The 12,863-nt window shown below is 52.3% G+C and overlaps 1 protein-coding gene across 7 annotated transcripts in view; it reads left to right on the forward strand.

Moving 5' to 3' along the window:
• The window catches only part of LOC140430568 (uncharacterized), a 230,938-nt gene that overhangs the window by 113,444 nt on the left and 104,631 nt on the right, over window positions 1-12,863 (forward strand). For 6 of the 7 annotated variants that reach the window (XM_072518128.1, XM_072518125.1, XM_072518126.1 and 3 more), the window contains exon 5: window positions 2,330-2,412. In XM_072518128.1, coding sequence (XP_072374229.1) covers window positions 2,330-2,412 — 83 coding nt within the window. Of the gene's footprint in view, window positions 1-2,329; window positions 2,413-3,428; window positions 3,738-12,863 lie in introns of those variants that run through there. The other variant, XM_072518129.1, reaches the window with a different exon arrangement.

The following is a 12,863-nucleotide window of genomic DNA, read 5'->3' on the forward strand; positions in this document are numbered from 1 at the left end:
ATCTGACAGCGAAGTGATTTGACCACTTCTTGGTTCCTGTGGCACAGGGATGTTGATGGCGTTCATAACTAAGAGAGACATTTGACCATGATGATTGATGGTTTTTGGACTCACACGAATGATTTGGACTTATTGTTTAATCACTGTTCCCATGACTTGTATATACCTTACCTTTTCTACCTGTTCTTTGTTCAATTTTCTAAAAGTGTACAGAAAATATGAACATATAAAAAAGGGGGGATGTGATGATGTGCATCAATGTAAATACATGTAGGCTAGCTAGACACTAGAGGGAGCACTAGAAACATCACACACACACACTCAACCAATAGATCAAGTAGATAGGACACGACCAATAGATATTCACAATACACAAGGAGGTGACACGACCACAGGGGGGCATTACACCAACCCATATATAAAGGACACCACACACATGGGGCGAAATTCTCTGGAAACGGCGCGATGTCCGCCGACTGGCGCCCAAAACGGTGCAAATCAGACGGGCATCGCGCCGCCCCAAAGGTGCGGAATGTTCCGCATCTTTGGGGGCCGAGCCCCAACCTTGAGGGGCTAGGTCGGCGCCGGACGAATTTCCGCCCCGCCAGCTGGCGGAAAAGGCCTTTGGTGCCCCGGTAGCTGGCGCGGAAATGACATCTCCGGGCAGCGCATGCGCGGGAGCGTCAGCGGCCGCTGACAGCTTCCCACGCATGCGCAGTGGAGGGAGTCTCTTCTGCCTCCGCCATGGTGGAGGCGGAAGGGAAAGAGTGCCCCCACGGCACAGGCCCGCCCGCGGATCGGTGGGCCCCGATCGTGGGCCAGGCCACCGTGGGGGCACCCCCTGGGGCCAGATCGCCCCGCGCCCCCCCCCAGGAGCCCGAAACCCGCCCGCGCAGCCTTGTCCTGCCGGTAAGGTAGGTGGTTTAATTTACGCCAGCGGGACAGGCATTTTAGCGGCGGTACTTCGGCCCATCCGGGCCGGAGAGTCGCCAGGGGGGCCCGCCAACCGGCGCGGCGCGATTCCCGCCCCAGCCGAATCTCCGGTGCCGGAGACTTCGGCAACCGGCGGGGGCGGGATTCACGCCAGCCCCCAGCGATTCTCCGACCCGGCGGGGGTCGGAGAATTTCACCCATGATCTGCCTCTTTCCAGTGGAGACAGTCAGTGAGTACAGACACAGGGTTGATTCAATATTACACCCACCACGGGGATTGCAGCAACTGGTTAGTCAGTCTGGGTAGCTATAGGAGGATTAGCAGTATTGTCGAACCCGAGTAATAGAAGTGCAAATAATTTAATAAACGTGTTGAAGTTATCTCCACATCTGAACCTTCCTTTGTCAAGTGCACCACAAGGAAGCCGCTTATGTTACACCGAGAACATAACACATCACTCTTGCCCCGCTGCTGCTCCTCTCGCTCCGCTGCTCCCCTCGCCCCGCTGCTCCTCCTCTCACTCCGCTGCTCCTCTCGCCCCGCTGCTGCTCCTCTTGCCCCGCTGCTGCTCCTCTCACCCCGCTGCTACTCCTCTCACCCCACTGCTGCTCTCGCCCCACTGCTGCTTCTCTCGCCCCGCTGCTGCTCCTCTCGCCCCGCTGCTCCTCTCGCCCCGCTGCTGCTCCTCACCCCGCTGCTGCTCTCGCCCCGCTGCTGCTCCTCTCGCCCCGCTGCTGCTCCTCACCCCGCTGCTGCTCCTCTCGCCCCGCTGCTGCTCCTCTCGCCCCGCTGCTCCTCTCGCCCCGCTGCTGCTCCTCACCCCGCTGCTGCTCCTCTCACCCCGCTGCTGCTCCTCTCGCCCCTGCTTCCCAGACCAATCAGCTCCTTCCTTTTGCCCTCTGCAGTCCTCTGAATCCTGACGTCATCTCAGGAGCACCACCTCTGCATTCGGTGAGGGTATGCTGTGTTGCTCTTCTAAAGTTTTGCTCCGATACTCCGCCCTCCTAGTCCGCTCCCTGATGATTTACCCTGTGTCTCTACCGCTCTCCTTCGCTCTTTTTTATGCTGTGTTTCGCCGCTCTCCTTGAGCTCTTTCACCCTGTGTCTCCGCCACTCTCCTCTATTTAGCCCATCGAGCCTGCACCGACCCTCTGAAAGAGCACACTAACCTAGGTCCACTGCCCTGCCCTATCCCTGTAACCCCACCTAACCTGCACATCTTTGGATACTAAGGGGCAATTTTTAACATGACCAATCCACCTTAATCAAACTAGCACTTTTAAATTTGTTTTGAGCCATCTACCTATGGGGCTGTCACAATAATCTGAAAGCATTTGTACATACAATATGCTGGAGTTACGAGCAGTCATTTTATTTTCATTCTGTCTGTTACAGCCTTTGGTGATCCATTATGAGTACAAGAGTAGAATTACTGCTAATCGAGTTGTCGAACCACACCTTTCCTACCAAATGGACCAGTAAGTAAAGAATTTTATTACATCAGAGCATATATCTAGGATTTACTGAATTTAAATAAAAATCAAAAGTTTGGGTAAAGAACATAATCTGTCGTTTTTATCCAAGCTGTGGGGTTAAAATTAAACTTTGACCTGCAACACCCTGCCCAATTATTTTTGACATAAAATTGGTACGGTGTATAATGGCACCCACTAGTGCCTAATGACATTAAATTTCACTCATATGGGCCGGGATTCTCCCCTACCCGGTGGGGCGGGGAGTCCCGGCGGGATGGAGTGGCGGGAACCACTCCGGCGTCGGGCCGCCCCAAAGGTGCGGATTTCTCTGCACCTTTAGGGGCCAAGCCCTCACCTTGAGGGGCTAGGCCCGCACCAGAGTGGTTGGCGCGCCGCCAGCCGGCGGGAAAAGCATTTGGCGCCACGCCAGCCGGGGCCGAAAGAACTTCGCCGGATGGCGGAGGTCCACGCATGCGCGGGAGCATCAGCGGCTGCTGACGTCATCCCCGCGCATGCGCGGGGGGGGGAGGTGTCTCTTACGCGTCGGCCATGGTGAAGGCTGTGGCTGAGATGGAGGGAAAAGAGTGCCCCCATGGTACAGGCCCGCCCACGGATCGGTGGGCCCTTATCGCGGGCCAGGCCACCGTGGGGCACCCCCCGAGGCCAGCTCGCCCCGCGCCCCCCCCCCCCAGGACCCAGGAGCCCACCCGCGCCGCCTTGTCCCGCCGGTAAGACAGGTGGTTTGATTCTCGCTGGCGGGACTGGCATGACAGCAGCGGGACTTCGGCCCATCGCGGGCCGGAGAATCGCCAGGGGGGCCCGCCGACTGGAGCGGCGCAATTCCCGCCCCCGCCTAATATCCGGTGCCGGAGAATTCGGCAACCGGCGGGGACGGGATTCACGCCAGCCCCCGGCGATTATCCGAGCCGGCGGGGGGTCGGAGAATCCCGCCCATGATGTCAGACAAGATCACACATTTCCATTTAATCTCTTCTTCCCATTTCTGTATTTTTCCACAGTGCTATTCTTTTGCCAATCTGCCAGGAAGAAATTCCCGATATCCTTTTCCTCCCTAGTGACCCAGGCAAGGAGATAATGGGACTATTTGTACAAGGTCTCATTGGAAGTGGGTGGTCGATGGTAAATTGGATGCCCAACTTTGTATGCCTGATTCACTGCCAGATTTTGCACTGCATGATTTGTGGCAAACACCAGGCCAAAGTACTGGGAGGAGCAGGTCCCAATCAGTTTGCTGAATATTTAATTAAATTGCATGCCAAATCTTGTGTGATTTAAAGTAAATGTGTATGTCACCCAAATAAAATGAGTACATGGAGTCCTAGAGCTCGGTTTATTCAAGCGTCTACTCAAAGAGAGTTGACAGTTTCCGTTTCTAGAACAAAGGGCATAATTACATCTTGCTGCACATTCTGTGCATTATTTGGTTTCTTTGGATAGTCAGCTATTTCTCCTTCTTCCTCCCCCCCCCCCCCCCACAATAATATCTTCCTTCATTATACTTTGTTGCTATTGTTTCTTGAATCATTTTAAAGTTCATTTATCCACTCACCAACCTTGAATGTTATACAGGCATCAACCACTCTTTTCCTGATGAAATGCTCCCTAAAATCTACCATAGGTTTTCCTTTTACTAGTTTGTACCGAAATATCATCCTGGAGTCATGGGTTAACAGTGCTTTAGATTTATCATTTCTATTCCATTTATGTATGATTGAAATTGATCTTTCGTGACATCTGTAAACATTCCTTAATTTCCCATGACTCCTGTAGGGTTTTCCTATTCAGAGCATCCATTTTTCAGTTAGAAGAGCTTGTGATTGTGTTCAATTTCTAATTTTAAAAACTTTGAGTCAGCCTGCAATTGGTTCTCATAAACTGCTATGAGGTAATCAGTTAATTTATAATATGAACATGTTTCAATGTGTTTTTTTGTCAATAAATTTTTTTCCAAAGAATATTTTCCCCAAATTTATCTTTGGCCTCATTTTGCCTAGCCTCCCATATTCCCCAGAACACTTGAACAGTACTGCCATTTCTGGGGCTGACACTGCTCATATTTTATATAGCTAATTTATTATTTTGTGTCTAGAAAATTTAACATGACATGTACTAATATAATATTTTTTCTCATGTTCTATTGTTTCCTGTTTATGACATGTTCTGATCTATTGTGCATCACTGCTGCCCCTGCCTCCCTGCCTCACTCCGGAGCAGAACCTCTACCAATTCCCCATAAATCTGTTCCTGACTGTGGAGAGAGTTTTAAAAATGGCAGGGCTCAAGTTTTGCTCAAAAGTTTGTTGAGAGGGCAGCACGGTGGCGCAGTGGTTAGCACAGCTGCCTCACGACGCTGAGGTCCCAGGTTCGATCCCGGCTCTGGGTCACTGTCCTTGTGGAGTTTGCACATTCTCCCCGTGATTGCATGGGTTTTGCTCCCACAACCCAAAAGATGTGCAGGGTAGGTGGATTGGCCACGCTAAATTGCCCCTTAATTGGAAAAATGATTTGGGGACTCTAAATTTTTTTTTAAAGTTGCCATTTTAGTCGACTCCTTATGGGTTTTTGCTGTTTCACCTTGATTTTTTAATTTACATTCATTACCACCTCTGGCTTAAGTAGCTTTTTTACTATTGGAGGAGTAGTTTAGGTGCAGCGTGAAATTAGTCTTTGAACTGGACTACTTTTTGTGCCTCAGTCGGTGTGTTTCCGATTTGTTTGATTTCCTGTTGATTCCTTTGGTAATTTTCACTGCTGGCTCAGCCTTTTCATTCAACTGGAGATAGATGCTGTTTAGATGATATATGAATTTCCCAATCCTTTGTGAAGTGGCTGAATTCTTCACTCATGAACTCTGAGGGGTGTTGTCACTCATCACAATATCTGGAATGCTGGAATGACTAAAGTGTTCAAGCACCCAAGTCCCTGACATCATTAAAATCAGCTTGTCTACCTCCTAGTAGTCAAAATAGTAGACAACAGTGACTACATAATCAGTTCCTGTTATAGTGAAAAGGTCTATCTCAGCTTCATCCCTGGTCTGTCTGGGATGCCATGCGTCATCAATGGCTTGCTGGACTGTTTAATTTGATACTTGTTACAGACACCGCAATGGCCAAATGGTCTTTAATTTCAGTGCTCATGATTGATCGGTAGAGCACTTCTCTTTCCTTCCTTCAGATCTTATTACATTCCTTGATGGCTTGTATGGAAGGGCTTCAACATCTCTCATCTCATATTTTTAGGAAGGATGACTATTTCCTTTGTACAAGATGCCATCTTAGGCTGTCACTTCACCTTAGCAAGTCCAATATGCTCTTGTGATCGTCGGTGTGTTCTTGATACTCTTAGGCCATTCTTTCATAACTGCTTGCAGCACTTACATCTTGTTGGGTAATTTGCTTGATTTGAACATGACATTCATGCCTGCTGGGCTGATGGTAGATCATGTTGAACTGCTGTTTGATGTTGAATCTGGAAGATTTCAGATTCTTTTTAAAAATGTACTTTATTCCAAACATGTGTAAAACAGCAGCAAATAAAAAATACACACTGCACAAAATCACAGCCCACAGTTTGTACAATTTCTCCCCTTTAATCTCCTCCCCCTCCCTTCTACCCCCCGCCCCTGCGATGAGCAATTCCTCAAACAGCGTCATGAACAACCCCCACCGCATCTCAAAGCCCTCCACTGACCCACTCATCTCAAACTTAATCTTCTCCAATCGGAGAAAGTCGTACAAGTTCACCCCCGGCTGCGTATCTAACCTCCAATTTAATAGGATCTTCGCTGGGCAATTAGAGAGGCAAAGGCCACAACATCGGCCATCTTCCCCTCCAGAAGCTCTGGCACTTCCAATAAACCAAAAATCGCCACCATTGGGTCCGGGTTGACCTCCGTCCCCACTAACTTCGATAATGTCCCAAACACCGCCTCCCGGTATCTCCCCGGCTTCTCACAACCCCAGAACGTATGCATATGATTCGCCGGACCCCGCCCACACTTCTCACACCAATCGACCACCCCCTGGAAGAATCCATTCATCCTCGCCCAAGTCATATGTACCCTATGCACCACCTTGAACTGAATCAGGTTCATCCTCGCGCAGGAAGAGGTTGAGTTCACCCTCTACATCGCCTTGCACCACAGTCCCCAACATATTTCTCCCCCAACTCCTCCCATTTGTTTTTGATCCTCACCACTTGCGACCCACCCTGCTCCCCCAACAACCCTTATATATCTCCAATTATACCATCCCAACTCATCCAAGAGCTGACGTTGCTCCAATAAAGTGTACTCTGGCAACCTGGGAAACATCCTCCACTCTTTCCACACAAAGTTCCGAACCTGCATATATATCTAAACTCACTAACCCTCAGTAACTCAAACCTGTGGTGCAACTCATCCTGACCCGAAAACTTGCCTTCCGAGTACAAGTTCCTCACCCTCTCCAGCCCCGCCTCCCTCCACTTACCATCCATCTCCCCCGGCTTGAACTTGTGGTTCCCACACAGTGGCGTCAACACAAACATCCCCTCCAACTTAAAATGTCTCCTCAGTGGGCAGCATGATGGCGCAGTGGGTTAGCACTACGGCCTCACGCCGCTGAGGTCCCAGGTTCAATCCCGGCTCTAGGTCACTGTCTGTGTGGAGTCTGCACATTCTCCCTGTGTTTGCATGGGTTTCGCCCCCATAACCCAAATGTTGTGCAACAGTAGGGCAGAACAGTTACCAGCAGATCCGACCAAGGAACACATCCGCCAACTTAACAGACTGATCAAGACCTTGGATCCAGATCTTCAGAGCACCCTACGTGCTCTCATCCCACGTACTCCCCGCATTGGAGATCTCTACTGCCTCCCGAAAATACATAAGGCCAACACACCAGGCCGCCCTATTGTTTCAGGCAATGGGACCCTGTGTGAGAACCTCTCTGGCTACATCGAGGGCATCTTGAAACCCATCGTACAAGGTACACCCAGCTTCTGTCACGACACGACGGACTTCCTCCAGAAACTCAGCACCCATGGACCAGTTGAACCAGGAACATTCCTCGTCACAATGGACGTCTCGGCACTCTACACCAGCATCCCCCATGACGACGGCATTGCTGCAACAGCCTCAGTACTCAACACCGACAACTGCCAATCTCCAGACGCAATTCTGCAACTCATCCGCTTCATTCTGGATCACAACGTCTTCACCTTCGACAACAAGTTCTTCATCCAGACGCACGGAACAGCCATGGGGACCAAATTCGCACCCCAATACGCCAACATCTTCATGCACAAGTTTGAACAGGACCTACTCACCGCACAGGACCTTCAACCGGCGTTATACACCAGATACATCGATGACATTTTTTTCCTTTGGACCCACGGCGAAGAATCACTGAAACGACTACACGATGACATTAATAAGTTCCATCCAACCATCAGACTCACCATGGACTACTCTCCAAAATCAGTTGCATTCTTGGACACACTCGTCTCCATCAAGGACGGTCACCTCAGCACTTCGCTTTACCGCAAACCCACGGATAACCTCATGATGCTCCACTTCTCCAGCTTCCACCCTAAACACATTAAAGAAGCCATCCCCTATGGACAAGCGCTCCGTATACACAGGATCTGCTCAGACGAGGAGGAGCGTAACAGACATCTACAGACGTTGAAAGATGCCCTCGTACGAACGGGATATGGCACTTGACTCATCGATCGACAGTTCCAACGCGCCACAGCGAAAAACCGGACCGACCTCCTCAGAAGACAAACATGGGACTCAACCGACAGAATACCCTTCGTCGTCCAGTACTTTCCCGGAGCGGAGAAACTACGTCATCTTCTTCACAGCCTTCAACACGTCACTGATGACGATGAACATCTTGCCAAGGTCATCCCCACACCCCCACTACTTGCCTTAAAACAACCGCGCAACCTCAAACGAACCATTGTTTGCAGCAAACTACCCAGTCTTCAGAACAGTGACCACGACACCACACAACCCTGTCATGGCAATCTCTGCAAGACGTGCCAGATCATCGACATGGATACCACTATTACACGTGAGAACACCACCCAACAGGTACGCGGTACATACTCGTGCGACTCGGCCAACGTTGTCTACCTCATACGCTGCAGGAAAGGATGTCCCGAAGCGTGGTACATTGGCGAGACCATGCAGACGCTGCGACAACGAATGAACGGACATCGCGCAACAATCACCAGGCAGGAATGTTCCCTTCCAGTCGGGGAACACTTCAGCAGTCAAGGGCATTCAGCCTCTGATCTCCGGGTAAGCGTTCTCCAAGGCGGCCTTCAGGACCCGCGACAACGCAGAATCGCCGAGCAGAAACTTATAGCCAAGTTCCGCACACATGAGTGCAGCCTCAACCGGGACCTGGGATTCATGTCGCATTACATTCATCCCCCACCATCTGGCCTGCGAAATCCTACCAACTGTCCTGGCTTGACACAATTCACACCTCTTTAACCTGGGGTTACCCCATCTCTGGATCTGTAAAGATTTAATCACCTGCTAATGCTCGCATTCCTAGCATTGTTTGGCATCTTTGAATTTGTCTATATATGTGTTTCTGGAACAGACCTCTTCATTCACCTGAGGAAGGAGCAGCGCTCCGAAAGCTAGTGACATCGAAACAAACCTGTTGGACTTTAACCTGGTGTTGTAAGACTTCGTACTTAGCCAAGATAGTGGAGGAGGAGGTGGACCCGGACCCTTTGGTGGTGATATTTGGGGTTTCAGAGAAGCCGGACTCATGGAGAGGAAGAAGGCCAATGTCGTGGCCTTCGCCTCTCTGATTGCATGGCGACGAATTTTGCTGGAGTGGTGGTCGGCATCTCCACCGGGAGTAGCAGCATGTTTGGGTGACCTGTACGATTTCCTGCGGTTAGAGAAGATAAAGTATGAGTTAAGGGGCTCAGCGGGGGAGTTTGAGAAAAGGTGGGGGATGTTTGTGACTGTGAGGAGCTATTCATTGCGGGGGGGGGGGGGGGGGGGGGGGGGGGGGGGTGAAAAAGAGGAAAAATCTGTACAGACGGGATAGTTGATTGTTGAGAAGTATGTTTCCCGGGGGGACTATGGTGCACGATCAATTGCACAAAGGCTTGAGTTGGGTACAACTGAGGCTTTACTGCTCTAAGATGTGTGGCTGCAGCATGGAGGACACACATATTTATACTCTGCCTACTGGGCGGAGCCAGCAGGCAGGGACTACCAACGTACCTGCAGTACAGGTCCTACCATACATCACCTAATAGAGGTGCAACAGTGGTTTACCACACTCACCCCCTGTTAAAATTGAGTACGGCGGGGGTGGTAGAGAACTATATACAACAAATGGTTTTCTTTTTTACATTTACATTGACAATATTTGATAGAGAGAAAAAAATGTCTTTTGAAGTCCAGTGGACCAGTTAGAGGTTTAACCGGTCTGGGGCCTTGATGTGCTGCTGGGAGCGACGTAGTGGTGGCGGCGATGCCGATGCTGGTCTGATGTCTGGTGCCTTCGGGAGCGTGGCGAAATCCTCTTCATCCTCAGGCGTGGGCAGGGAGAGGACGGATGGTCCCGGGAGGGTTGCTGCTGGGAGCGCCAGGGGAGGGGAGGGTGGTGCCGGGCCGGGGGTGTGCGTGTGTGTGGAACCTGCTGGTGCCAGGTCCCTGAGGGAGATGGTATCCTGGTGGCTGTCGGGGTACGCCACGTAGGCATACTGGAGGTTTGCATGGAGCAATTGCACCCTTTCCACCAACGGGTCCGCCTTGTGGCGTCGGACATGCCTATGGAGCAGGACGGGTCCTGGAGCTGCGAGCCAAGTCGGGAGCGACACCCCAGATGTGGACTTCCTGGGGAAGGCAAAAAGACGTTCATAGGGTGCGTTGTTAGTGGCGGTGCATAGTAGTGACCAAATGGAGTGTAGTGCATCAGGGAGGACCTCCTGCCAACGGGAGGCCGGGAGGTTCCTGGACCTTAGGGCCAGTTGGACAGCCCTCCACACCGTCCCGTTCTCCCTCTCTACCTGTCCATTTCCGCAGGGGTTGTAGCTTGTTGTTCTGCTGGAGGCGATACCCCTGCCGAGCAGGAACTGCGCAGCTCATCACTCATGAAGGAGGATCCCCTGTCACTGTGGATGTAGGAGGGAAACCAACCAGAGCGAAGATGGTGTTGAGGGCTTTGATGATGGTGGCAGACGTCATACCGGGGCATGGGATGGCGAAGGGGAATCTAGAGTACTCATCGACCACACTGAGAAAATACGTGTTACGGTCACTGGATGGGAGGGGCCCTTTGAAATCCACGGTGAGGCGCTCAAAGGGGTGGGAGGCCTTCATCAGGCACGCACGGTCCGGCCGGTAAAAGTACGGCTTGCACTCCGCACAGACCTGGCAGTCCCTGGTGATTGTCCGTACTTCCTCGACGGAGTAGGGCAGATTGCGGGCCTTACAACCATGTGACTCTCGGGTGACAAAGGCTGTCGTGCAGGGCCCGGAGTCGGTTGACTTGTGCGCTGGCTCATGTACCTCGGGATAGGGCGTCTGGGGGCTCGTTGAGCTTGCTGGGGCGATACAAAATTTCGTAATTGTAGGTGGAGAGCTCAATCCTCCACTTCAAGATCTTATCATCCTTGATCTTGTCCCGCTGTGTGTTATTGAACATGAAGGCTACCGACCGTTGGTCAGTGAGGAGAATGAATCTCCTGCCAGCCAGGTAATGCCTCCAATGCTGCACAGCTTCAATGATAGCTTGGGCCTCTTTTTCAACGGCTGAATGCCGGATTTTAGAGGCATGAAGGGTGCGGGAAAAGAATGCCACGGGTCTGCCTGCCTGATTGAGGGTGGCGGCTAGGGCGACGTCTGATGCGTTGCTCTCTACTTGAAAGGGCAGTGTCTCGTCCACTGCGTGCATCGCGGCCGTGGCGATATCGGCTTTGATACGGGCGAAGGCCTGTTGTGCCTCGGCCGTCAGGGGAAAATGGGTTGACTGTATGATAGGTGGGCCTTGTCCGCATAGTTTGGGACCCACTGAGCATAGTACGAGAAGAACCCCAGCCAGCGTTTGAAGGCCTTGGGGCAGTGGGGGAGGGGGAGCTCCATGAGGGGGCGCATGCGGTCGGGATCGGGCCCCAGAACTCTGTTCTGGACTACGTAGCCGAGGATGGCTATGCAGGTCATGCTAAACACGCACTTCTCCTTGTTGTAGGTGAGGTTTAGGAGAGTGGCGGTACGGAGAAATTTGGGAAGGTTGGCGTCGTGGTCCTGCTGATCATGGCCGCAGATGGTGACGTTGTCTAGGTATGGAAAGGTGGCCCGCAAACCGTACCAGTTGACCATTCGGTCCATCTCCCTTTCGAAGACCGAGACCCCGTTGGTGACGCTGAAGGGAACCCTGAGGAAATGATAGAGGCGGCCGTCAGCCTCGAAGGCAGTGTATGGATGGTCCGATTTACGAATGGGGAGCTGGTGGTAGGCGGATTTGAGGTCTACCATTGAGAAGACCCGGTACTGTGCAATCCTATTGACCACATCAGATATGCGTGGGAGATATGCGTCGAGCTGCGTGTACCGATTGATGGTCTGGGTATAGTCCACGACCATTCTGTGTTTCTCCCCAGTTTTAACTACTACCACTTGGGCTCTCCAGGGGCTGTTGCCAGCCTCGATGATGCCTTCCCGAAGCAGCCGCTGGACCTCGGACCTGATGAAGGTCCTGTCCTGGGTGCTGTACCGTCTGCTCCTGGTGGCGACAGGTTTGCAATCCGAGTTTAGATTTGCGAAGAGGGCAGGCGGATTGACCTTTAGGGTCGCGAGGCCGCACACAGTGAGGGGTGGTAGGGGCCCGCCGAATTTCAGGGTTAGGCTCTGGAGATTGCACTGGAAGTCCAGGCCGAGTAGTAGGGCAGCGAAGAGGTTAGGGAGGATGTAGAGGCGGAAGCCAGGGAATTCTACGCCCTGGACCGTAAGTGTGACCGTACAGTACCCCCGGATCGCCACGGAATGGGATCCGGAGGCCAGGGAGATTCTTTGGTTGGCAGGGTGTACCGCGAGGGAGCAGCGCCTTACCGTATCTGGGTGGATGAAGCTTTCGGTGCTCCCGGAGTCCAGCAGGCAAGAGGTCACGTGTCCGTTGATTTTAACGCGGTGGCCAGGTTGTGCGGACGATGGTCACTGAGGCGAATCGTGGTCGTTCGTCGCTGGTGTCGGATGATGGGGAGCATGGGGGGCACAGGTCCTGGAATGCTGGCGGTGCCCATGTGCCATGGAGGAGACAAGATGGCGGCGCCTGAAGATCTTGAGGAGGACAAAATGGCGGCGCCCATGGGCCGCACGTGGCAGGGGTTGAACAAGATGGTGCCGCCCATGGGCCGCACGTGTTGCTCAGAGGGGAAGATGGCAGTGCCCACTGGCCGCGTGTGGTCTG

The sequence above is a fragment of the Scyliorhinus torazame genome, chromosome 10 (genome assembly GCF_047496885.1).
Source record: "Scyliorhinus torazame isolate Kashiwa2021f chromosome 10, sScyTor2.1, whole genome shotgun sequence".
Lineage (NCBI taxonomy): Eukaryota > Metazoa > Chordata > Chondrichthyes > Carcharhiniformes > Scyliorhinidae > Scyliorhinus > Scyliorhinus torazame.